Genomic DNA, 24769 nt, shown 5'->3' with positions numbered 1-24769 from the left:
TAAATAATATTCTCGTTAATGTAAAACCTCAGCGAGAAAGGAAAACGCCAAGATGTTTCTAAAAGTAAAACCAAAACGGTAAGCAGTCTATAAAATGGTAGAATTCTGAAATACGTTAGTAGAGAAGGACGTATTTGGTAATAAAACAAAAAATTATATTTTAATGATTAATATATAAAGCTTGCTTGTCGTTTCTAAACACGCAAACGACAAGTAGTTTCCTTTAGAATTTATCATTATCCAGATTTTCGAGAAGGAGACGGTGAAGAAGAAGAAGAAGATCAAAACCATGACGAGTCACCACGCGATCGAAGTGACGAAGACGGTGCTGGAAGTAGCCGACGTAGCATGGACCGCGGTGGAAACTTACCATCACCACCACCACCACCAAGACGAAAATCACGAGTCAACGAATCCAATTTCTGATCCACGAGATCGTGAATTAGAAGCTCTTCGTCAAGAGAATCGTCGTCTCAGGACTTTGCTTGAATCGAATCTTAAACTCTTTGAGACTCTCGCTGAATCTGCTGCGTTCTCTCATGATTGCCCTAGCGACGTAAGCATATATCAACAAATTCAATTTCAATCGAAATTTTTAGGGATTTGTTAACAAATTTGGTTGAAATTGCAAAATTCAGCTCTATGCTAGGCTTGTAACGATGGTTACTTCAAGAGATTTCTTGGCTAGATTAGAGAATCTAAGACAAGCTTTATCTAATGGAACTCAGAATCAATTTCCATTCAAGGAACCAACAGGTTTGTTTATGATGATTTTGAAATTCGATTTGGAGGGATTTAGAAGAAATTTGTGTTGATGGGTTGATTTGTGTAGAAGATGATGTGAAGACTGTTGAAGTTCTTATAGAGATGGATCATCAAGAGCCAAGTTGGTGGGTTTTAGTTACTGATGATATGGTTCCTAGTAATGTCGAGGAACAAAGCGCGATCGATAACGAACATTACATTGTTGTGAATGAAGAACATGTGATTGATGCTGTTGCTCACTTTTTGGCTAAATGTATTATGTCAAATCCCAAAGCTAAGGTTTCGTATTCGTATCTTTAGTTACTTTGAGTATTCAATTTTGGCTTTTCATTACTTCAAATCTTATGTTCACTTTAGCTACTGGTTTCAAATTACAGAATCTCAAACCTGAAGAGCTTCAGAAACGTAAGTTACTATTCAGCTCGATGACATATATAGACATTGATTGGTAACCCGATTATAACATCAATCACATAAGTGGGAAGTTAGCGGTATATACGGGGTTACTATTCTCTAGCACTTAGCGCTCTTTTCCTGCTAGAATACTATTACTGTGTTGTGTCACCAATCTTACAGTTACTAGTAATCTCTAGTTTGTTTATGTTGCTTCTCGACTGTTATATTCAGGGTAACTATTAGCTATGTGTCTTACAGTTCCCGAATGTATAGGGTTTGATTGGTAATCCCTAGTATACCAATTTAGTTGTTACTAATAAAAACAGTGGGAAGAATTAGCGGTATATTCGGGGTTACTATTAGCTTTTTGCCAACAATCTTACTGGTAATTTCTAGTTTCTTTACGTGGCTTATCGACCTGCTTAATTTTACAGTTTTGGTGCAAGAAGTTACTGCTCTGAGCAAGGTAGGGAAGGTAGTGGATATATGGCATGCTGGGAAAATGTTCTACACACTGTCCACTTGGGGACTTGCATTTGGAGGGTATGTTTGATTTTTTGCTAAGATGTTGAAACACAAATATTTAGAACAAGTTTAATAGCATCTTTGGCGTTGCTTTCAGGTTATACCAAGCTCGTGGTGTGCTGAAGATAGCTGCTAAGGGTGTTCATGCGACCAGCAAGGTTGTTCTTAGGGCTCTTTGAAAGTTATAAGAGGTCTATCTAATGCGATGAAAGTGGGAATGATGATCTTCAACTATCTTTGGGTTTGTCTTTCTGTGCGAGACTCTGTTTTTAAATTAATAGCATTGCGTGTGTAAATAGTGTAAATAGGGTTTGATCAATGTTGTATTTCATATTGATTTCAAATTCGACATTTGTTCTTTGATTCTCGTTTATAAACGCAGACAATTTGTGAATATCGAACAATGTTTGCAGTTACTCTACTTATCAAAGACCGACAACAGACCTGAAAACAAGTGTCTGGGGATTAGAATCAAACTACTTGATAGCTTGGTTTGTATATGTGAAGTCTCCTAATAGGTATCATTGTGGCTAGTTTTTGAACATAAACCATCTATTATATGCGAAGGAGACCATAAACTTTGGTCAATCTAGCCAGGAAACATAGCTTTATTAAGGTTGTGACCCGGCGTTATGTAGTATACACAAAAAGCCCTATCACGTGCTAATTGCTATTATTGAGGTTTAGCCGTTTAGGGTACAGCGAAAGAGCCATGGTGAGTGATTCTCATCTTTGGTATTAGACTGTGTCATTGTAAACGATTTAGTTAAACCGAGTAATTAAGAGTTAACCAGTGTAACCGAGTAATTAAGAGTTAACCAGTGTAACCGAGCACCATTAGTTCAATATTTAGTTTTGAATTGAGGTTGTGACTCACTAATAGACATAATAGCGAAATCTTCCAATTTGCATTTGATGTCAAAGACAAGAACTATATCGAGTAGAGCTATAACAACACAACTTGGGTTCAAGTGTTTAGAAAAAATACAAGCACTTACCAAAACATCAATCAATCACTATGTATCTGGATAAAAACGAAGTACTAACAAACAAACAAAAAATTCTGGTTATTTGCCAGAAACACTTGCATGAGAGAGGACTGAAAAGTGGATTCGTATCAACCAATTTTTTCAAATATCAATAATCAAAATTCTAATTATTACTCTAATGTAGAAAAATCAATTTTGCAATTTTTTGTTTGTTCCGCTACATCAATGCAAAATTTATAATCTAGCCAAAAATATTACAAGTTGTTCATAAGATAATTTTGGTGTTTTTATTAATAAATTTTGTAAGAATATTTTGATTTATATATATACATAAATTTAGATGTAAATTTCCATCCACACTGCTTTTTGTGTGTAAAAACATAATAGATACAAACAAAAAACATCCTACTGAAAATGTTAAATTGAGCAACAAAAAAAAGTGTTTAAATTAAAAAAAAAGAGGGGTGTGTTCAATTTATGTAGTTTTTAAAAAAAATAATAAAAGATTACATATAAATTATATTTAAAAAATGCATAAGAAAATATAGAAAAAAAGATAAATAAGAAATGAGTGACAATGATGAGTTAGATTCCGAGGAAGCATCACGGGTTGAAGAAAAGGCTGACACATAATAAGAGTGTAACACCATTACACTTAATTCGTTTCTATTCTCACACTTTCCGCCAAAACTAATTTTTAGTATTAGGTATCTCGTATATGTACATCTATATAATCCGTGACGTTTTCTATATTCTTTATATATATATATATATATATATATATATATAAAAGATGATATAATACTAGAATAAAATCTTAATTATGATCCATGTTGTGACATAAAAATATAATAAAAACTTTTTGAGTACGAATACGATCATATTAAATTAATTATATCATAGGTTTGCAATTTCTATAAACGATATGTTAGTGTTTTTTGTTGTTGAAGGATCTGATATGTGAGGGTTTTTTTTATAATGATTATATGTCTCATCTTAATATCATCAATTATAAAACATATTAATATAAATGTACTGTGTTTTAGTGGTCAAAATATTATATAATTAAATGTGTTACAAAGGAACTATTTGTTGCATATGATTTTCATACCCGTTAGAAATGTATTGAATTTTGGTGTAGCCTTCCAGCTTTAGGTATACTAGATTTTAATCCGCGGTATATCGCAGGACGATTTATTTTTTAAAAGTAATATATATTAAAGCTTGCAAATTTTATTTTATTAAAATATTTTTATTTTATAGTTTATAATTATTATTAAGTAACGCTATACCACGAATCGATGAGACAATTGTTAAAAAAACTGAAGTTTTAATCCTTATTAAAACAACATATTAATAAAATTTTAAAATTTTATAAATATTGATTCAAATACATCCACCATATAACCCAATTCCAAAATAAAACCCGTTCTGTAATTGTTTTACCCGTCCCGTGATTTTTTTTTTTAGTAGTAATTTTTAAAATTTAAGAATTATTTTTTATATATAAAAGTTTTGCAAATTGTATCATTCTCTAATACATTTATATTTTATTCTTTAATTTTATATATACTAACATTATACATACCACATAACATTTTTAGTTTTATATAATCTTTTCTAAATTAGGATGATTTGATATGTTTAATATTAGTGGTCTTAAAAAATAATAAATTAAAGATTTAACCCGTATTGAAACAGTGGATTAATTATATTTTACTTTTTTATTAATGTTGATTCAAAAACCCGTCCTTCCAAATTCGTCTTGCTAAAAAGTTATTTATTTTATTAATATTAATTTTATTAATGATATGCCTCTGAATTATATTCTAAACATTTTAGCTAATAACATATGAGTGCACCATATTTATTTAATAGGGGAATGTACCATATGACCCGAATGCACTTTTATCCAAATCCACCAAAAAAGTCTTGCAAAAATACTATAGAGATAAGAAACGATAGTCGGTTTTGATAGGTATAAGATTAGCAAATATATTAGTTAGCTTAAATTAGTTAAAGAATACAAATTGAAAAGGTATATTACATTATTCGAATATAGTATCAAAACTTATATAACACAGAGATTTGATAATTTTTTAATTGTTGAATACTTTTTTTTTGTGCTAATTTTAATGTGATTAAGATTTAATTGATTTCGTATATAAAATATTAAATTGACTTATTTGTTTATAATTTGGTAACAGATAGATATTTGAATATTCAGTATATTTTGCTTCAGTTTAGGAAATCTTTGATGACCCGTCTTTAGATCCAATAAGCCCTATAATCTAGATATTAACCTGCAGTATACCGCAGGTAAGCTTATATTTTAGTTAAACTAAAAACTTTTATTGTAAAGATGATTTAAAAATATATGATATTATTTTATTTTATTTTAAATGTATAGTAAACTATGAGTTGTATCTGTTTTGTTGATATTATCTATATTGTTTAGTGTTTAAGATTATTCACTTGTAGTTTGATTGTTAATTTAAGAGTTTTACCTGTAGTATTCTATCTTGTATTAATATCGATCTAAACCCGTCAATTCTACGATTTTCCAGCTTGTATTAAAAAGCTTGTATTAAAAATTGAATCACATCTAATATGTTATTAATTATTGTAGTATATAAGATTATAAATTTTCAATGTAATATGTATGAAATTGAATATAAATATTTCAAATTATGACCCGTTACTCAGTAGAAATTTTTCTTAAATCTATTTTTCACCCGTTATAATATTTTTTCATGTATTGAACAGTTTATATTCGATTTTGAAAATTCAAATTGTGGCATATGCGAAATAACTCTAATTATTTTTTTATAATGATGATATTATTTTTCCCCAAAAATAAAATCATATAAAGATGAGAAGTGAACTATAATAATTAATAAAAAATTAATATGATAATTTAGATATCAAATATAATTTGTTGATTTTAATTGGTTAGTTTTTTGGAAATTAATAATTATTTCGTTTTTCTAATTAAATTAAATTAATTAAAATTTAGATATCAAATCTTATATGTTGATTGGTTATTATTTTTGGAAATTAATAATGTCTTTCGTTTTTTAATAATTTAGTATTTGACTTTTTAATCCTTAAAGAGATAAATTAATTTACTCTTTAAAATTTTATTTCTAATGGTATATCTATGTAATTACTTACAAAAATTAAGGTTACATTTAAAATGTACTTCCCAAATAATATAGTAGGATCATAAGTATCTCTATTCTACAAATTCCAGCCTACCGCGATTAATCTCCACTTAATCGTTACGCTCATTCCATCTGTCTCTAATGACTAATATTTTAAAAAATTAGTTATTTTATTATTTTTCGTTTAATCTTATTTCTTTCTGATTAATTTTTGCCTAATTTTGTATATCCTAACTACTTTAGATCGCAAGTATAAAACAATTTTTCTTTTTACTATTTAGTCATTTAGTTTGAGAGTTTCTAATTTTTTTATTTAAAATTTTAATTAAAATCATAAATTTTACCTTAAAAATATAGTTTTATGTATTTATTATAATTTTGAAAACAATATTAAATTAATATATTTTTAAAATATTAAAATAACTCTAAAACTAGTTCCGATTAATTTCCGATTTTAATACGGTTTTTTGATTAATCGCTAAACCTATACCGATCAACCGATTAACGCTTAGGGATTTTAAAAAAAAGGATAGATATCCAATTTCTAGAAACGAATACGATCATAAAATATATCACTGTTAATATTTTCATACCCGTTAGATATATTTTTCATTTCTAGGCTTTTATCACTCTTGTTTTATCTCAGTTTAAATTTCTGATTTTCTTAGTTTTAAGAGATATTATATTATCCAAATTTGGTTTTTCTCCTGCCCACTTTGCGTTCCTTCTCTTGGGTTTTGGTTTCGAGAATTTCTTTATTTTTCACCGGTTCTTATAATCTTGAAAGTTCTAATCAAATGTAAAATTTAATTGCAAAAAAAAAAGACATTTGTATATTGTTCGTCCGCTAACTTTCTAAAACTTTATGAATGGAGGCAGCGGACAAAGCGGTCTAATTTGTCTGCGGTTTAGTCCCTCTCATTTTTTGGGCGGACAATAAACCGTTGCGGACTAAGTTTATTTGTATGAAAAAACGGTCCGCAAATGGTCCGCTGCAGTTTTCTTCAATTTTTTTTTCCGGACCACTACGGATTATAATTGATGAATGATAAATAAAAAGCGGTTTGATCCATTGACGGTTGTGTCCGCCCCAACCGCCGTAACCATTCACACCCTTTAAATATTTGTAGTTGATGTTGTAATCTTCCTATGTTTTTCTAATATACTTTCATGAAAGGAAAATAAAAAAAGGGAAGAGTTTACGTTATATGGCTCAATTCACGAGGACCTTGCAAGTTACATCACCGATAATTAGATATAATTAATACGTAGAAACGTACAGCAGCACAAATAATTATTGACGTTGACGAAAAACCAAATTTACAGCCTCTGTACGTTACTAGAGTACTTCATTTATTTTCGTCCATGTCAATAATAGAGGTTCTTTGTTGGTAAAAAAAACGAAAAAAAAAAAAGAAATTCCCCACATACTCCAAAAGACCAAAACATTTCAATTTATATTTATTTAGTAATTAGGTACAAGCTCAACAAAAAAAAAACCTAAAATTGCAAGTTCTACTACTTTTAATGGTAAACTCTCTTAGACACAAAATGTTCTTAAGTTAACATGTTGCATTCGCCATAGCAAAATATTTTTCTTCAAGTAAACTGTGGTTTGAAATTTAATATAAGTTAGTGTAGATAATGTAGTCTCCTTCAATTGAGCTAATTACTCTCATATATATGTTTCATGCTTTCTAATTTCTATGTCGATACAAATCATATATAACACTAATAATCTGACTTCAAAATGAATGTTAAGTTAATATTGTTTTGCTGGACATTAATTTATACATATGTAAAAGGTTCTGACAATTCCAACATCTAAAAATATAACTCAAAAAAAAATAAAAAATAATTATAACTCGCATAGTTATATTTTCAGTCTAAAAATTCAATAACATCGGTTGGGAGAATAAAAACTAAATACCATATTAAAATACTTTAGATACATTAAGGAGTCTTATTTTCTTAGTAAACTACATGCATTTTTGTGTTGTGATTATACATTTAAATGCAATTATAAATAGAGTTTGTTTTCATAAGAATTGTTATAATGTTTTTTTTTTTTTTGCCTTTTGCGTTTTTATAATGTTATTGTGAAATTATATTGGAATTTTGTGTGGTAAGAAGTGGTGTCAGGATAAATGATTCTTTACTGGTTTTGAATCTGACAAGTGAATGAAGGAAGATGCAGAAGCAAACAATTCTGTAATTTATACACAAAAAAATCTATTTACCCTCCCACCTGTATCCAAATCTGTAATTGATAATTATTTTCCTATTCTTTTCACTTCCAATATTTTACCCTTAACGTGTCACATAGGTCACATTACTATTATACAGTATTACATATTACTCTTGTTGAATATTTAATGAAGAGACTGATCAACAAACATTTTATTATTGTTATGAAGTAATTTAGAAGAAAACACATGGGTTAGTACTTAATATCATAGAAGTCTGCGTGTTTGAATTGGATTTATTATTTGACCATCTAATTGGTCAACATGTTTGAAATATTACATTATTCGAGTACCTTTAATGTTGTCCTATTTTAGTCATAAAATATGCAACTCTCTTCATGAATTGGTTACAATAAAATAAGTTTGTATTTGCATGGCTTGTTAAAATCATGATTTTATCAAACGAAACTTATTAGCTACTCATATTTATACATACATGGAGGCTCTTGGTTGGTGCACTAAATTAAGGTTATGAAATGTACTAATGTTGAGCCCTTCGATCTTATTTGTGTGTGATTAGCTTGTTGAAACACTAGATATATGAGGACAAAACAAAAAAGCAAAAAAGTCCAAAGGAAAAATACAAGTGTTGGACGATGAAAGGGGAGAAGAGGACACGAGATATGAAAGCAAAATGTGAATGAGGTAATCTGACACATATATGAAACCCATAAATTTACGTACGTATAAAGTAACCGATATACGTTTAATGGGGTTAGAGATAAGATCCTTTCTTCTCATTTTCTGGACCACCCTATATAATATGACTTACGTGTATTGATGTATTGTCATTGATGTATGATTTGATATGTTAACAAATTTCCAATTTATATAATTCAACTTTGCATGAACAAACCCGTGTTCTTTATAAATAAAACAAAACTAAAGCTCGTGTTGGTTCACTTTTTGAGTGGCATTGTGGCAACATCCAAACCTACCGGTCAACAACATATAACGAGTGGAAAAATCGGATACAAGTTCGTGTGATACTAGTGTGGTTCGTTTCAACCCCAAATGGCCAAATCAATCAATGTAAACATATTAAGACATAGAAGAAAATAATTAATGAGATTTCACAATGTAGATATTTTCTCTATTCCACTTTCAAAACTCAAAAACAAGAGATATGACCATTCTTTATCTAAAAACTAATATGGTTGGGAGGTTCTCTTTGAAAATTTTGGAGGCTAAATTAAATATAATAATTTGATGATTTAATTAAGCATATAAAAATTTGAAACTATATGGTTAGGGTGCATATATATATATATTTCTTTCTATTTGGGCAACCGGATGCATAAATTTCTAAAATGTTACTAGATCATAGAGAAAACTATGAAAGATGAAGCAAGAGCTAAGGTAAGCAAAATTAATAAAACTATCATAAGTCAGCATGGAAATTAGATCACCATGATTGATTTGAATGACGATATGCTTCACCAGCACCATGATTGTTTATTTTCTAGCTATTTGGTGTGATCTAATATTATGAGTTACTTTTCCAATAAAAAAAAGAATTAGGGTAATGGAATAGTAAAATATTACGATATACTAACGTTTTGAAGAGATCTAAAGTGCACCCTAGAAAATAAAAATGTAACTAGGACACAAAAGAAGTCCATGAGTGAGGCTGCCAACCAAGCAAAAAGGACAAGTTATTTTGGCGACCACCGACCTCCCTTCTATAGAACGCAACATGCCTTTTCGATTCTTGAATACGTAAGATGATTTTTTTATATAAATGTACTTTCTAAAATGAATTAAGGAGTAATGTATCACCATATCAAAGTTTCGGGTGAGTTTAGGGTAGAGCCGCAGCCGCTAATCGTAGGTTCCAAAGTACTCCATTGTTGATAATGGCTTTGAATGGTTATAGCGGTTCAAGCGGACAAAACCGTCTATACACCGGATTGCTTTTTATTTACCATTTACAAACTATAGTCGTAATGGTACGGATCCAAAAAAATAAAACAAAACCAATGCAAACTAACTGCGAACTAACTGCGGATTGTCTTTAAACTAAGTCCGCATTGGTTTGTTCTCCGCCCCAAAATTAGTATGGACTAGACCGCTGACGGATTAATCCGCACTAACTACAACATCCATTCAAAGCCAATATGTATTGATTAGATTGGTTTGAGTTAAATGATAAGATTTAGACCGAATCTTGCTTTTCTAGAAAAGAAAGTGATCATAAACCCTTAAAATCGCCGAATCTAAAATTTGCTAAAATAGTTATAAGCATCCAAACATAGTCGAAGCAAAATATTCTTATTTGAACAATACTTCTTGTTCCTTGCCTTTTTTTCTTTGTAATCTTGTATCTCTAAGGTCAGAAGATAGAATTGATATCAACTCTATGTAACGTATTGAAAGTCTTAGTGAAATTGTGAATATGACTCATCGAGACGTACCCTTAAGAAAAATAGGGAAACTTGTAAAAGTCTTCATGTGTAATTGCTTCCAATTTCAGCTCCATATTAGTCGTATTCATACATGCAAAAAAATTAAGAAAGCCAAGATCAAAACCTAACCGTTATCGTCGTAAAAACATCATTCATTACAAAATCAAAATCGACTAAATATGAAGTCCCACCATTTGCATTGACTATATATTTCATAATAGTTGTGCTCCATTATTGTGTTTTGGCGACTGTAAAAAGAGTGACATTGTTGAAATGGTAAATAAAAAATGACAAACTTTTAAAACTATTTTGAAGAAAAGCCTATTCTCTAGGTCTCTTACTAGTTGTACTTTTAGCCCAAATAAACCAAACGAATCCAAAATCTTCTAAGTTCTAACTAAGATTTTTATTTCGGTTTACATAAAATGGACGTTTTAGAATTGCAAATTCCAATTCCAAAAACTAAACTAAACCAAACAAAATTTTTATTAAAAACAAAAAAATGTTGGTTGCTTAAAGTTTAGCAATTAAATAACACACTTTATTGTGGGCACATGATTCACCCTTAATGCCCTGTCGCTCACTCTTTATTAGCTACTACCAATTAAATCTCTCTTTTTCTTCTCTTACCATTTTCACATTTTCGAGTTTTACACCAAAGCCTCTTCACTTTCTCTCTCTCTCTACTATAGTCTCCTACTACCTACTACTACTTCTTCTCTCTCTCTTTCATTCACTACATAAAAAGCTTCGAGCTCCCATCACTATATACCCTCCAAAGATGCAATTTTCAAGAAACTCAATCCTTAGGCAACTAAGCCGAAAAGAAGGTTGGAGATCGGCTTCTAAAAGGTGGACTTCCGGAGATAGCTCAACAGCCTTCAACGACGACACAAGTGGTGGTGGTTACTCATCAATGGAGGGTCTTTATGGAGTTTACTCCGGTGGAGACACGGCGGCGAGAAGTAAGAGAGTGATGGTTGTAGTTGATGAAAGTTCGAGGTCTAAGCATGCTATGATGTGGGCTTTGACTCATTTGACTAACAAAGGAGATTTAGTGACTCTTCTTCATGTTGTGTCTCCTGATGATGAAGCTACTCCTTCTTTGGCTCAATCTCTTGGTTCTCTTTGCAAAGCTTGTAAACCCGAGGTACTTATTAAAATTACTAATACTCCAACAAAAAAATAAAAATTAAGCTTACTATTACTATTATTTTATCTAAAAGGTTCTAATTAAGCTTTAATGCATATCTTATGGATTATGAAAACTATTAGTTAGAGAAGTAATAATCTCATATTTATGTTTTAATTTTGTTGTTGTTTTTGGTTAATGTAAAGTTGTGTTGAACTACTTGAGTATTGGAGTAGTGCATGCGTGAGAGAATCTCATGTCTATGTGATGGCCATAGCCCATAGTGACTGATAGCTCCTTACTTTGTTTTTTTTTTCTCAAAAGAAATTATTTTTGATTGTGAGAAAATACTTTCATCATTATTCATTCTGTAAAGTAAGCTTTTTCCAATTAAAATGCAGCTTTTCTCTTAGTTTAGATCTAATGTTTTAAAACTCGCTATTAGTTAGATCTAGAGTATATTTAGTTTGGTAACATACATGTTTTGTTACTTGAAAACTGTTCTTACCCATTTAAGATTTACTTTACTTAGCATTTTAAAATTGAAAGTTGTTCAAAAACAACTAACATAGTAACATGTAATCAGGTAGAGTTATTTGTAGGTTTTCTATTTTCTAAGTAAACTGCCGAGATATTTTTTTTTAATGTAACAACTCACCACTTTTTAGTTATAATTAATTACTTGCAAAATTCCATGTGATTTTTTATATTACTTTGAAGAATTTTATAATATATTTTTTGCATCAAGATATGTGACATCTTCAAAAAGATAACTTGTGAGAAGACAATTATAATATGTCAATTTCTATTTCTAAAAAGGTGGATGTGGAGGCATTGGTGATTCAAGGACCAAAGCTAGCAACAGTGTTAAGCCAAGTAAAGAAACTTGAAGTCTCTGTTCTTGTGTTGGGTCAGAAGAAATCTGCACCACTCATCTCTTGGTGCGTCATCTCAACCGTCAGATTTCTTTCCCCATCATGATTCTCTCGTTTCAATAATTATTACTTACCATTTTTTGTTGTCGTTTTCTAGCTTATGTGGACCTAGCAGATCAGAGGAGCTCGTGAATCGTTGCATCAACGGTGCAGATTGTTTAACGATTGGTGTGAGAAAACAATGCAAAGGTGTTGGTGGGTACTTGATCAATACACGATGGCAGAAGAATTTCTGGCTCTTGGCCTAATCACAATTCTAATCTTATTAGATAATTTGTGTTAATTCTGTGTTTATTGTAGTTTAATAAACTCTATGTAGTCTCTTTGTTGTCTTATGTTAACCTAACTTGTCTTATATGTCTTGTAAGAAAAATTAAAGTTGAATCTTTTTATCCCACTACATCGATTCCTCCGTAGTCTCCAAATTCTTGTCCCATATAAACAAATACGTTTTCAATTTTGACCAAGTTTAAAATCTTGTTTGGAAACACAGAGTTCTTGTTTTCACTATTTGGAAATTATTTGTTAAGCTAAAATATGTTTTTATAAATTCTTGTTCCATATAAATATTTTGTTTTGGTTTTTATAAGAGTTGTTTTTTTCTTTAGTGTTTCCAATGTAACTTATAACATTTACTAAAAACAAATTAAGTGTAAATTTCAAGAAATTTTTTTTATCAATTACTCTAAAGGTACAAAATCATTTTATTGATGTAAGTTACAAAGTCAAACTTAACGTAAAGACATTTCCCAAGTTAAAATAAAGACTTGTTCGTTTGCTCATTTGGGATGTCTATCCAAATGATTCATCTGACTAATTTATTTGAATAATGTTCGTTTCAATTTTTGGTGGTTCATCTAAATGATTTATCTATCTGTTTTTATTTTAAAACTTTGTTTGTTTGTTTAGTTAGATGATCTATTTAAATGATTCTGATAATTTTTTTTTTACTGAAATGCTCATGTTTCATCTAATTATATTTTAATTCTTAATCTAACCATATTAATTTTTAACTTACTGATCAAATACATTTTTACAATCAAATAAATTTTAAATTATTATATTTGACATTTCTTTTTTTTGACAATTAAACTTCCAAACCTAATTATATATTTACGATATCTTGCTTATGGGCTGTACATGTTAAGAGGCCCAAACCTAATTACCCAAACTACACATGCTTTTCTTCTTCTCATGTCCTGCTACATCTTCTTCTTCTTCTTCTCTACAAGATCTTCAATCTTCTTCTTGGTTGTTTTAGAGCTGTTCCTGAAAGATTAGAAAGAAGCAAAACCAGAAGGAAAGAACATCAATACATGAATAGAGAATAGAGAATAGAGAACAGAGACGAATACTAAAATTATGTACAAGAATCAGATATAATTAGCTCAAATGATGAAACCAATCACATTTGATAAGGATGAAGTCGATTAGTACTTAGAAAAGACCAATCAGATTCACTAAAAACTCCGGTATTTTTTTTAGAACAAACAAGATGATCGATAAGGAAATCTTCTTGGCCATTCTCATGTCTAAACAATGCGTTTGGTTAAGCATATGCATATCTCTACACTTCGGTATCAGTTTAATAGCAAATGAGTTCTCTCTACAAGTTGCCAATTTCCATGGCATTATTAAAAGCTAAGCCAGAGTATAGCAAATCAGAGAGCCAATCAAAGCAAAGAGGTGATGTGTTTTATGTTTTAAAAATAACGTAACACAACCAAGCAGAATGATAGAGAGATAGGACCATATGAGTTATAGTATTGGTTTCATCAATTCTAAGGTCTATTCACGAAGTTCCATTTACCTACCAGTATATTAGACTTGATCATACATTCGTACGACACATTTGATTTCAGAAACAATATGGCAAGACCAGTAGCTTGTCCTACGAGTGACAATTATTGTTGCTTATCTAAACAGAACGTATAGCCTTCTAAATTAATGTTTCTGCCTGAATCATCGCAGAATCAACAGGGCGGTTCTACCCGCCCGGCTTGAGCTTGTTGTCGTGCTTGTCTTACTTTCAAGTCATCAATATGATTCTGGTAAACATAAGAAGCGAAACCCCAAATAGCGATCAGCATTGCCATAATCTTAACACCACTCATTTTATCACGGAACACAACCAAAGCTGCTAGTGGAGTCACAGCTAGAGAGAGCGTACTAATGACGTTTGAGAAGAGCGACGTCACCAGAAATATCAAACCCACGACTCCAACAGAACACACTTGCCAAGTAACTGCTGTCCAGACCAAGGTCAGTACATAAGAGGCTTGCCCTTTATGATAACCTTCCATTTCCCCATGCAGCGTTCTCCATTCCCCGCTAGCAAAAAGCCCTATAACCGAAACACAAGTCGCCACTAAAGAAGTGTAGATTTGCATTTCAAGAACCACAGAAAACGTCTCCCTCTTCAGAATCTTCTCGAACGAGAACTGCATAAGAGATAGCAACAGAGAATAGAGAGCAGACGCAGCAAGTGTACACACAAACCCAACAATATACTTAGACCTGGAGACACCAGAAGGAGTATCCGCATCATCATTGAGAGCTATCAAAGCAGCGGAGAACGACAAGAGAACAACGGAGTTGAGAATCAAAGCAGTGAACTTCTGAGCATTGATGAAATAAGAGAACACCGCGTTGAAAGCTAACTGAGTAGCGCAAATGAGCGAATACGTCGATGCAGAGAGGTACAAAAGTCCAACAGAGTATAACATATTATCTCCAGCAATGATCACACCGAGCAAAACATAGATCAAAACAATGTACTTGAGTGAACACGAACTCTCCGAAGACTCTACACTAGCCGAAGACGGAAGTAGCAAAAGCGGGATATAGAGTATAGGAAAAGCAGCCGTTTGAACAAGAGTTGCCATCCATTTACTGTTTCCACCTTCATCATAGTAAAACCTACCAAGAAGAACCGAAGCAGCTTGACCACCAATAAGGAAAAAGATGTTAACGGATACAAGAACCCACCATTGCCAACTTTTAAGCTTCAAGAGTGGTGTTGGTATACCAACCACACTCTCTTCTTTCACCAAGATTGGTTCTTGATTACCTGCAAAAATACAAACTTTAAACAAGGGTTTGGTACAATTCACATAAAAGTTCAGCTTTTTAAAACCCTTACCTAAAGCTTCAACATAATTCAAGAACTACCCATAACTTTGAAAACCCGAAAGCATAATCTAACACATAATCACAATCTGGGTATGTCGAAAAATCAAAACTTTATTGGAAAAATAACACGAACATGCACAGAAATCGAAAGATGAAGAAGGAGGAGAACGAGACAGACCTGACATAGAGAATTGGTTTCGCAAGAAGCGAAGATTACAGAGAAATTGAAAATTTTATGTTCGTCTTCTTCGAGATTGATTGTTCACCGAAGATTGAAATGAAGCTATTGATTGTTTGCAAGTGATTCGACGCAGACTTAACTAACAACTTTTTTGAGTCTTTGACTTTTGTTATTAGCCCATCATTTTTAAACCGGAGGGGACCGGAGATTCGACCCATGAGATGTGAAACATGTTTGGCCGGTTATCCAATCCGATTTATTATCCTGCCACATCGATAATTAATATTTATTTAATTAATATTTTTGAAAATAGTACTTTTTGTTCCTTTATTGTTTAGAAAAAACATAAATTTTAAAGTAAATATATTAAAGTTAATTTTAAGTGTATTATTTTCTGTATTTTATAATTTTCTATAATTTTAAAAGTATAATATTCAATTATTTTTTATTAAAAACCTAATAAATATTGTATTAAAAACTTAAAAAAAATCAATCTTTTTAAAACAATTTTTTTCCTAGAAAATCAAACAAAAAGGAACATAAAGAGTAATTATTTTCTATTTTCTTGTTAAAAGAAAAATAACAAATATTAAATTTAAACTTATAAAAATAAGAAACTAAATAATTATAATTATGTAATATTAAACTTATAAAAAAGGAAGATAAGTAATTATAATTATGTAATATTAAACCAAAATTTATAGAATTTTACACAACTAATACAGAGTAACCACTCATAAGTTAACATTTTAAAATCTAATTAATTAATATATTAAATATATTTAACCAAAATTCCTTTTAAAAATAAAACAATGATTCTATTATGAAACAATGATTTAAAAAAAAAATTAAACAATTAGATCTCACATTATAGCATGATTCACTCAAAAGTAAAAGAAAAACCAAAACTCTACTTTTCTAAAGCGAAATTTTGATCGAATACATTTGTCTCTTCAGATCACAGTATAGGAATCCAAAATATGGTTCAAGGATCGATTAAATTTTCTGATTATGAAAAATTGGTGCTATATAAAGATCTGGCGATACGAATCGATAACGAGAGATAGAAGAAACAAGATCGGTAAAATCTGAAATTACCTGCAGCTCCGGTAACAAGAACACGAACTGGTTCCTTCGCCATCTTATAATCGGGATCGGAAAATTATCGCCGGTGTAAAAAGAGAGAGATTGTGAATGATCAGTGAGAGAGCGTGAAGGTATGAAAGCAGACCTGTGTGTTTATTTATTGGTGCCCACGTCATCGAATATCTCGAACCAATATCATTTTGGGAAGTTTTAATGGGCCAATTTAGTGTTAAAATAAGCCCAACTAGTTAAGCCCATTTAATATTTAGCCGAGTTAATCGTACCGACTAAATGGGGATGTTCAATGTTTACTTTTTCTTATTTAATTAATATATTCTTTTTTTGTAAGTGGTGTCTGAATATTTAAAACTAAAGTTCTAGAAAATGAATGTCGTTATATGTTTGACACTGTTATTGAAGAAATGGCAGCTCCATCTCAATATATTTATGCGTTTTTGGCAAAATCCAAAAAACGATTAAAACCTTTTAATATTTTTTTTAGAAAATAAGCCTTTTTCCTTTAAGAATTTTTCTGAATTTTGTAATGGACTCATTGCATTTGTCATACACTGCCATGAGTTAGAGACGGACCTGAAAAATGGTCTAAACAAAAAAGAAGAAGATAATATAATTTTGATATCGGGAATTTGAGATATTTTTGTTTTCTTTTAAATTCTTAATATGATTGTCATTAAAAAGTATATTTAAAAATGATATTTTCCATCGAAATTTGATTCTATCAAATTACGTTATTCTACATAATAAAATGTTTTACATCGATTTAGTAATAATTTTTTCTTATTACCGGTAAAAATTAAAAAGGTAAATTTTAACAATTAAGTGACTATATAATGTTTCAAAACTAGTCTAACATTGAGACAAGCAGACTTAACTAACAACTTTTATGGTGTTGGGTTGATTTGTGGAGTATAGGTTGTAAGAATATGTTTTGGTTTTGATGTGGAATCAAAACGTATAAACCATACGTTCACAACACCATGTCACTACCATCCTTTAAATTTATCTTTAGTACTTGAGTTTGTGATTATGTTCGAGTTTCAAGTTTTTTTTTCAATAATTCAGTTTTAGTTTTATGTTTCAGTTTCAGGTATTTTTTAGTATTCTTGTTTTCTGTTTAAATTCAAGAGTTGATCAAACCCGAACTATTCTTCAGATTTACTAAAAAAATGCTTGAAACAAAGGCAAACATCAACATGTAATATGTGTGTGCGTACACAAGTTGCTTCAAACCATGGTGGGTGTCTAAAGTTATTCTTCCGTCATACACAAGTTCAAGAGGTTAGTCCCACTTGTAACCATCGTGGAACATTCAACAATACATAGAGCTGAGATTAAATGTGTTCAAACAAGAATTAAAAATAACTCACATCAGGTCATTCAAGCTAGAATCAAGGTGGAGACTGTTGGTTGATGATTTAATCTTGAAAGGAAAGGAAAAGGCATCTGTTTGTAGCAGGTTTAAGAAGTTGCAGATTTGAGTTTGGTTAAGCTTTTAAAAGTGTAGCAATACCTCAAAATGATGCAGAATGTCACAGGTTCATTTAACCACACGTGACAAGACTTTAGGGTTTGTTAAACCCAAGCACTGACTTTGTTCCTCTATAAAAAAGAGGAGCCAATAGGTGAGCCGTATTATTAGTTTCAAGAATGAAGGAAGGTTCTTCAGTGGTGATACATAGAGAGAAGTGTATAATGATTCGCCGACTACACTTCAACATACCCGCGGGCCGGTCCGTCTAACCGCTAGATATTTACATATACATTTTTGCAGCCATTTTATGAAATAAATCCTCAAGTTGGAATTTATTTATAAAAAATGTTATTGACATTAATTATTTTCAATTAATTAATATTCTTAATTAGTAACATTCCCTTATCTAATATATCTTCATCAATTCTAATTACTTAAAAAAGGAGAAATCTTAGGGGGGTTATTGAAGGTATGATTTTAATTGAATATGAAAGAATTTAGAATTCTATTTAAATCTAGTGTTATTCAATTGATTGGTTTTAGAATGCTATTAAATTCTACTGTTATTTAATTTGTTGATTTTAGAATTCTTTTAAATTTTACTGTTATTCAACATTAAGATTGTTTTAATGGCAATGTGATTTGATTAGAATTTAAAAGAAATGAAAGACAAAAACGTGAAGAAACAAATCCCACCTATTATGGTGTGATTTGGATAGAATTTTTCAAATACATTAAAATCTTTTATTTTTCTATTCATTTTAATTCTTTTGAATTCAATTATCCAATACCCCTCCTTAGGACATTATTAATATATACTTGATTAAAAGATAAAATATTGTAGTTAATTAAACATTTCGAATATTTAACGGAATAAACGATTAGAATATTTATAATATGTGAAATCTATAAAAATTAAATAATCATTTGAAAAAAACTTTTAAATTGGTTTGAATTACAATTTTTTTAATAAAACTATTATTTAAACAAAAAACAAAAAAATAATGTTTAATTTCACTGAACGAGATTAGATGGTAGGACGGGTTTATAATATTTATAATATCTGAACTTTTATACAATTAAATAACCATTTGAAGTAAAAAAATAAATTGATTTAAATTATATATCTTTTCAATTAAAGTATTATTAAAACAAAAATAACAAAATAGTGTTTAATTTCATTGAAGGGGGTTAGATGGTAAGACGGGTTTGGGTCGATAAAATACAAGACGCTATACCACGGGTGAAATCCATTAAATATGTTTAGTTTCACTAAACGGGATTAGATGATATGACGGGTTTGGGTCGATAGTAATACGAGACGGTATACCATATGTGAAATCCTAGATATAAAAATCAAAATACAATTATATTATCTTAAATACTAAACAAAATAAATAATATTAATAAAACAAATATAATTAAAATTTGAATTATTTAGTTACAATCTAGATTTTAACTTAATAAACTGTAATGTTATTTTTCCTATATTTTTAAACAGTAAAAATTAAACATAGTAATTATATACTAAATAATATTTAGATATTATAGTTGTACATTTAGAAAATACAGAAAATTAAATCATATATATTTTAAATCTTCTAAACAAGTAAATTTTTTACTTTTTTAAAAAGATTTAGTACCGTGGATTAAAATCTAGTAAATATATTAATACATGAAGTTATATTACGGGTGATATCCTAAATGTAACAATCAAAATATTATTAGTAAATGTTTTTTTTTTGGTAAAAAATATAATTATGAAGTTTGAGTTGATATTAAACTTATATGAATTTTCAAATATTATATTGTTGACCTTTATAAAAAAATAAAAAAATAATATTAAATTTTACGAGATAGGGTTATATGATAGAACAGGTTTATGTCGATATTAATACAATTTAATATATTATGGGTGAAATCCTAGAATTAACAATCAAAATACAATTATACAATCTTAAACATTAAACAAAACAAACAATATTACTAAAATAAATACAACTTAAAGTTTTAATTTCCTATTTAGTTTTATCTATAAACTATAGTTAAAGCAATATATACAAATTAAACATGAAATATCACACAAATATAAGTTTTACATGGCATATAGTTCTGTTGCAGCTGCATATACGATATCTTCAGATCCTTCTGGAGTTGTAAGATTTCTCCATACTCCACTCTTTGAAACATCACTGGGATTCACAGTGAAGTTCCAACTAGTCTTCATTAACTTCTCTCCGACTATTTTTAAGACCTGCACTACAAAAGAAAAATAAATCAATATCAAATGACCTAACATTAAAAAAAACAAGAAAAAATATCATACATTATTCTTTAGGCAGGGTAGGTGGTTCATGTGCAAAACCAGAACCAAGAGTAGAGTCAGCAACAAAAGTATAAGCTCCATTACCTTTGATAGCAAGAACTTTTTTTTGGCTTTGGTTAAGGAACATGAGATAGAGAGAGAGAACATATATCTTCTCATAGGAAATTCAATATTTAATGACTTTCCAACAAAATTACTAGAAAACGCTCTCAGGCTCAAGTATCGAAAAACCTCTTTCAACAATGCTTTCTAACACTGGCGGAGCCATTGCTTGCCGGCGTCGAGACTTGTTCTCTTCCTTTCCTTTTTGTTGCATCTTCAACTCCTCTCGGATCTCTTGTCTTGGCTTCTTTTACTTTCCCCTCTCAAACGTTTATGAGTTTTTTCCACTTTTATTTAACTTTTCTAAAGCTCTAAGATCTATGACGGAGAAAGGAGGCGTCTTCCCGAAAATTACCTTTTGACCTAATCTCTGCTCATAACCCAGCGGCACTACACCTTGAAAAACTGAGACTTGCCTCACCGCATCTCTTGGAGTCTATAGATCTACGTCTTTATTGGCTTCCTCCAAAGATTCTGCTCACCGGACATCGTCGATTGCAAGGCTTGCACCTCCACATGTGCTTACATTGTACCTCCGACGCCTCATCTTTGAGCCACAGGAAAACTTGATACTGTTGTGGAGCTTGAAACTGTCGACCTCTCCTGTGATGAAGGTGACGACAAATAGCGGCACAAACCTAATTGTTTCAATGGTTTCCCTTTATGGGCTGAGCCCATTCTTTTGCTGGTTGATAATTGGCCCAACATGCTTCTTCTCAAGGCCCATCTATGAGGTTTATGGCCCAACAAGTTACTCACCTTGGCCTAGGTCTGTCTCTCTATTTCTTTTGGCCAGCCGAGTATTGTTGATTACGTCACGATGCTTCTCCCATCTAATTGGATTTGGTCTCCACCAAAGTCGATACCGGTTAGATATTTTGACATCCCTTTTATGGTATCGCTTTCAATGTATCCAAATTCTTTTGAGAAATTGATCTCGGGTTATCTCAGAAGAACCGTTTCAATGGAAGACCCTATTGTTCTCGAGTTTGACCTATCAATTTCGTCAATCATGGAATTCCCAGCCAATGTTGTTTCTACTGGATATCATCTTCACCGTTTACACTCGGAAGCAAGTCATACAATCTCACTCCAACAATCTCATCCCAAAGTTTTTTAGTCTTGTATTTGGCTTCCATCTTCACGGAAAGGATGCGATTACTTCCGATGTATATCCAATCCGTGTATTAGAGCTCCAATATTACATGACCTTGAGGGTCCCCGGCGTCCAAGCTTCCCAAAGAAAACCTTGGCTCCGCCTTCCTCCTTTGTGGAGAGAACATTTATCTCACCCTCCTCCTTTATGGAGAGAACATTTATCTCACCCTCCTCCGTCATGGTAAGAACTCTTATCACCTGTTTCCGTCTTTGGTTTCCGGGTTTTAAGCCGAGAAATCGTTTGATTCTCCTAATCACCATGCTATCTTATTGTGTAGCGTGTCTTGTGCCGACGAGACTTGAGGCGATGGAGTCTTTTTCAACGTCATTATGTCAATGGACTATGTCAACGTCATTAAAGCTTTACTTTAACTTACTGATTGAATGGAAAGCAAAGCTTTTGCACACAAAAGAATATTCAATATTTTTTTTTCTTCGTATCAAAGAGAATTCAATGTTCTTGCTGATAGATGTTCTCACTATCTCATGTTTTTTTCTCTGGTAATTTTTTATTTTTTGAAATATTGATTTATACATAGGATCTTCTCTCTGCACAAAATTTTAATTATATGCAATAGCTGACTTTGAGAATGGTACTTTATAAATTCATATAAAAATTCATTCTAGTAAATTCACACAACAAGTCCTTCTCTTCCTCATGCCGCTGACTTCAAGCCTTCCCAAGAAGCCCAAGAACTTGGCCCATCACTTACTAATCAACCGAAAGACGTTTCTACCTTTAACCTAATGAAACCTATATATCCTAAGATTAGGGGAAACCAAAGAGGACACCCAGCAAATTAGGCTGCCTCTCTTGCCGCTGAGCCGTCCTCTTGTTCTTCATTTGTTTTCTCTTTTCTTCTGATCTATTCTCTATTCTCTACTTGTAAAAGGAAGAAGATTCATTAGCTTTGGATATCAAGAGAAGATCTCTAAACCCTTTTCTATACATTTACTCTTTTTATGCAATTTCTTATTCATATGATGTTGTGTTCTTTGAGTATGTGTGAGTAGAATTGTAGTTAGGTTTTAGGGGGTTTCGAAGGGCATTCATGGCATGGGAACTTTAGATCAAATTTAGGTTGGCGGTTTTTATGGTTTAGTTTGATCGTTTACACTGCTCTTTCTAGTTGGGTTTGATCTTAATGCATGTATGTCCGGCACGTCACCTAGTACCTGATCTTAGGTATTTCATACTTGGCAAAATCTCGTATAATTGCTTGAACTAACTCACGAATAAATATTGTGTTATAACCGTTGCTGGCCGCCGAGTTATTGGGCTTTATGGACTAGAATTGAACTTTAACTTAATGCTTTGATCTATATGTCGTTACCATATTTGCTCTCTTAGCCGTGAGGCAACTGAGTAGTGAGGTACATGGAGATTAGATGGCTTCCGCCTACTAACCGTTAGGGTTAGCTGAACTTGAATGAGTTTTGTATGTCCGAGAATTTGGAAGTAAACAAACCTAACAATGTTATCACTTGAATTGGGATCTATACCTTTTATTTGAACCATGTTGCCTGAAGAAAACCCCCGATGACCTAACGCTTTCGTTTACTTATTTTATACTGCTCTCTTCATTGTCTTTTACTTTGTTGCCTTTTTATAGTTTCCTTTTATTGCTTTCTTATTTTTATTGCACTTTTCACTTATTTTCACTGCATACACAAAACCCTACTCTTTCGTTTTTCTTGGTCCAGGTTATTTAACTTGAGTTCTTCCTTGTAACTACACTCCTTGTGGATTCAATCCTTAAATACTACTCCAATTTGTTGTGCACCTGCAGTAGTCGTGTGGTCTTTCCGGTAAAAGCCTGAGATGAAATTAAACACGCATCATGTGTCGATTTCAATGATTACACTATGAGATGAATAATTTGAGATGAAAACAATAGTTCTTTCAAATTTCATCAATTAGGATGAAAATGTAAGAAAATTATTCATCTCATTCATTTATATTTTACGTTAGTTAGATGAACAAAGAAGAGAAATTTAAGAATCTTTTCATCCACTAAAATAGAGATTAATAAATTGGAGATGAATAATATGTTTTTAGTGAAAATCATTTGCGGTCTTTGTTCCTCCAATTTGTTTTTAGTGATAACCATTTGCAGTCTTTGTTCATCTCTTTAAAGATGAAAAGAGATGAACGAGATAAATGAGATGAATAATAAATTTTACACTTTCAACTCAAATGGTAAAAATTGGAATGAATCTACTTTCCATCCAATTTTGTTTATCTAAACGTGCAACCATTTGCAGCCTTATTTTCTTTTCAGGATCACATGCATAACTAATCCAGGACTATCTCAATCCTCAACAAAATTGGTCTAATGGTTAAAAGAAAAGGAGTTCCTAAAAATGGCCTACTAAAAAGAATTATGACATGATCTCATGTCCAAGATCATACAAAGCTAAAACACCCAATTGACCAAGAAGATTTTGTCTATTCGTCTTAGCCTTACAAAAATGTCAGATTTAATTTCCTCGAATCTATACTCAAAATGGAGAATACAAAGTCAAACATGGCTACAAGCTTTAGCACCAAATAGGCTGCAACAAAAAAGAAAAAATCAACAGTCCCAAAGTAATGTAGATAAAGAGTTATCTTACCAACCGAATCAAGCCATATGACTTTCTGCATGTTCATCCTCCAAACATTAAGTTGCTAATAATTTTAAAGTCATCTGATTTGGTGATATGTATTTGGACTATGAGATAAAGACAAATAA

The 24769-nt window shown here is 31.1% G+C and overlaps 4 protein-coding genes across 13 annotated transcripts; 2 read left to right on the top strand and 2 right to left on the bottom strand.

Annotated features, from left to right (window-relative positions):
- Positions 1-126: 126 nt before the first annotated feature.
- Positions 127-2162, top strand: AT1G44770 (elongation factor). 2 transcript variants are annotated; one of them, NM_103558.4, is made up of 6 exons: positions 127-556; positions 639-756; positions 833-1044; positions 1143-1170; positions 1596-1704; positions 1784-2162. In NM_103558.4, exons 1-6 carry the CDS (start codon positions 290-292, stop codon positions 1863-1865), a joined length of 816 nt encoding a protein of 271 aa, NP_175098.1. In that variant the 5' UTR covers positions 127-289; the 3' UTR covers positions 1866-2162. The 2 variants fall into 2 exon arrangements, with proteins under 2 accessions (NP_175098.1, NP_001117437.1); NM_001123965.1 differs by having other exon boundaries at positions 204-556; positions 836-1044; positions 1784-2160.
- Positions 2163-11053: 8891 nt separating this feature from the next.
- On the top strand, positions 11054-13020 carry AT1G44760 (Adenine nucleotide alpha hydrolases-like superfamily protein). Of its 2 annotated transcripts, none has more exons than NM_001333237.1 (3): positions 11054-11640; positions 12442-12563; positions 12655-13019. In NM_001333237.1, exons 1-3 carry the CDS (start codon positions 11059-11061, stop codon positions 12803-12805), a joined length of 855 nt encoding a protein of 284 aa, NP_001320955.1. In that variant the 5' UTR covers positions 11054-11058; the 3' UTR covers positions 12806-13019. The 2 variants fall into 2 exon arrangements, with proteins under 2 accessions (NP_001320955.1, NP_175097.1); NM_103557.3 differs by having other exon boundaries at positions 11069-11640; positions 12655-13020.
- Positions 13021-13609: 589 nt separating this feature from the next.
- On the bottom strand, positions 13610-17172 carry PUP11 (purine permease 11). Of its 8 annotated transcripts, NM_001333235.1 has the most exons (4): positions 16969-17122; positions 15868-16134; positions 14372-15627; positions 13721-13826 (listed from the first exon to the last, which is right to left on the bottom strand). In NM_001333235.1, the coding sequence occupies exons 2-3, from the start codon at positions 15872-15874 to the stop codon at positions 14531-14533; spliced, it is 1104 nt and encodes a 367-aa protein (NP_001322786.1). In that variant the 5' UTR covers positions 15875-16134; positions 16969-17122; the 3' UTR covers positions 13721-13826; positions 14372-14530. The 8 variants fall into 8 exon arrangements, with proteins under 8 accessions (NP_001322787.1, NP_001322784.1, NP_001322786.1 ...); NM_001333233.1 differs by having other exon boundaries at positions 13623-13826; positions 14372-16134; positions 16969-17172; NM_202243.3 differs by lacking the exon at positions 13721-13826 and having other exon boundaries at positions 13898-15627.
- Positions 17173-20543: 3371 nt separating this feature from the next.
- Positions 20544-22482, bottom strand: AT1G44740 (uncharacterized protein; the record flags this gene model as incomplete). Its single annotated transcript, NM_103555.2, has 8 exons — positions 22125-22482; positions 21918-22015; positions 21636-21724; positions 21359-21479; positions 21232-21304; positions 20972-21120; positions 20814-20884; positions 20544-20707 (listed from the first exon to the last, which is right to left on the bottom strand). The coding sequence occupies exons 1-8, from the start codon at positions 22293-22295 to the stop codon at positions 20544-20546; spliced, it is 936 nt and encodes a 311-aa protein (NP_175095.1). The 5' UTR covers positions 22296-22482.
- Between the last annotated feature and the right edge of the window lie 2287 nt (positions 22483-24769).

Source organism: Arabidopsis thaliana, assembly GCF_000001735.4.
Source record: "Arabidopsis thaliana chromosome 1 sequence".
NCBI lineage: Eukaryota > Viridiplantae > Streptophyta > Magnoliopsida > Brassicales > Brassicaceae > Arabidopsis > Arabidopsis thaliana.
This window is presented reverse-complemented; position numbering and strand designations above follow the sequence as displayed.

What these genes read in the sequence shown, in the direction of transcription:
- PUP11 (NM_103556.4), bottom strand. Translation starts at nt 17,011, where the DNA reads ATGGCGAAGGAACCAGTTCGTGTTCTTGTTACCGGAGCTGCAG. An exon ending in TCTTGTTACCGGAGCTGCAG is followed by an intron (nt 15,628 to 16,968) that starts GTAATTTCAGAT and finishes GTATTTTTGCAG; the next exon opens with GTAATCAAGAACCAATCTTG.
- AT1G44760 (NM_001333237.1), top strand. Translation starts at nt 11,059, where the DNA reads ATGCCCTGTCGCTCACTCTTTATTAGCTACTACCAATTAAATCTCTCT. An exon ending in GCAAAGCTTGTAAACCCGAG is followed by an intron (nt 11,641 to 12,441) that starts GTACTTATTAAA and finishes ATTTCTAAAAAG; the next exon opens with GTGGATGTGGAGGCATTGGT. An exon ending in TCTGCACCACTCATCTCTTG is followed by an intron (nt 12,564 to 12,654) that starts GTGCGTCATCTC and finishes GTCGTTTTCTAG; the next exon opens with CTTATGTGGACCTAGCAGAT.
- AT1G44770 (NM_103558.4), top strand. Translation starts at nt 290, where the DNA reads ATGACGAGTCACCACGCGATCGAAGTGACGAAGACGGTGCTGGAAGTA. An exon ending in CTCATGATTGCCCTAGCGAC is followed by an intron (nt 557 to 638) that starts GTAAGCATATAT and finishes TGCAAAATTCAG; the next exon opens with CTCTATGCTAGGCTTGTAAC. An exon ending in TGGGGACTTGCATTTGGAGG is followed by an intron (nt 1,705 to 1,783) that starts GTATGTTTGATT and finishes CGTTGCTTTCAG; the next exon opens with GTTATACCAAGCTCGTGGTG.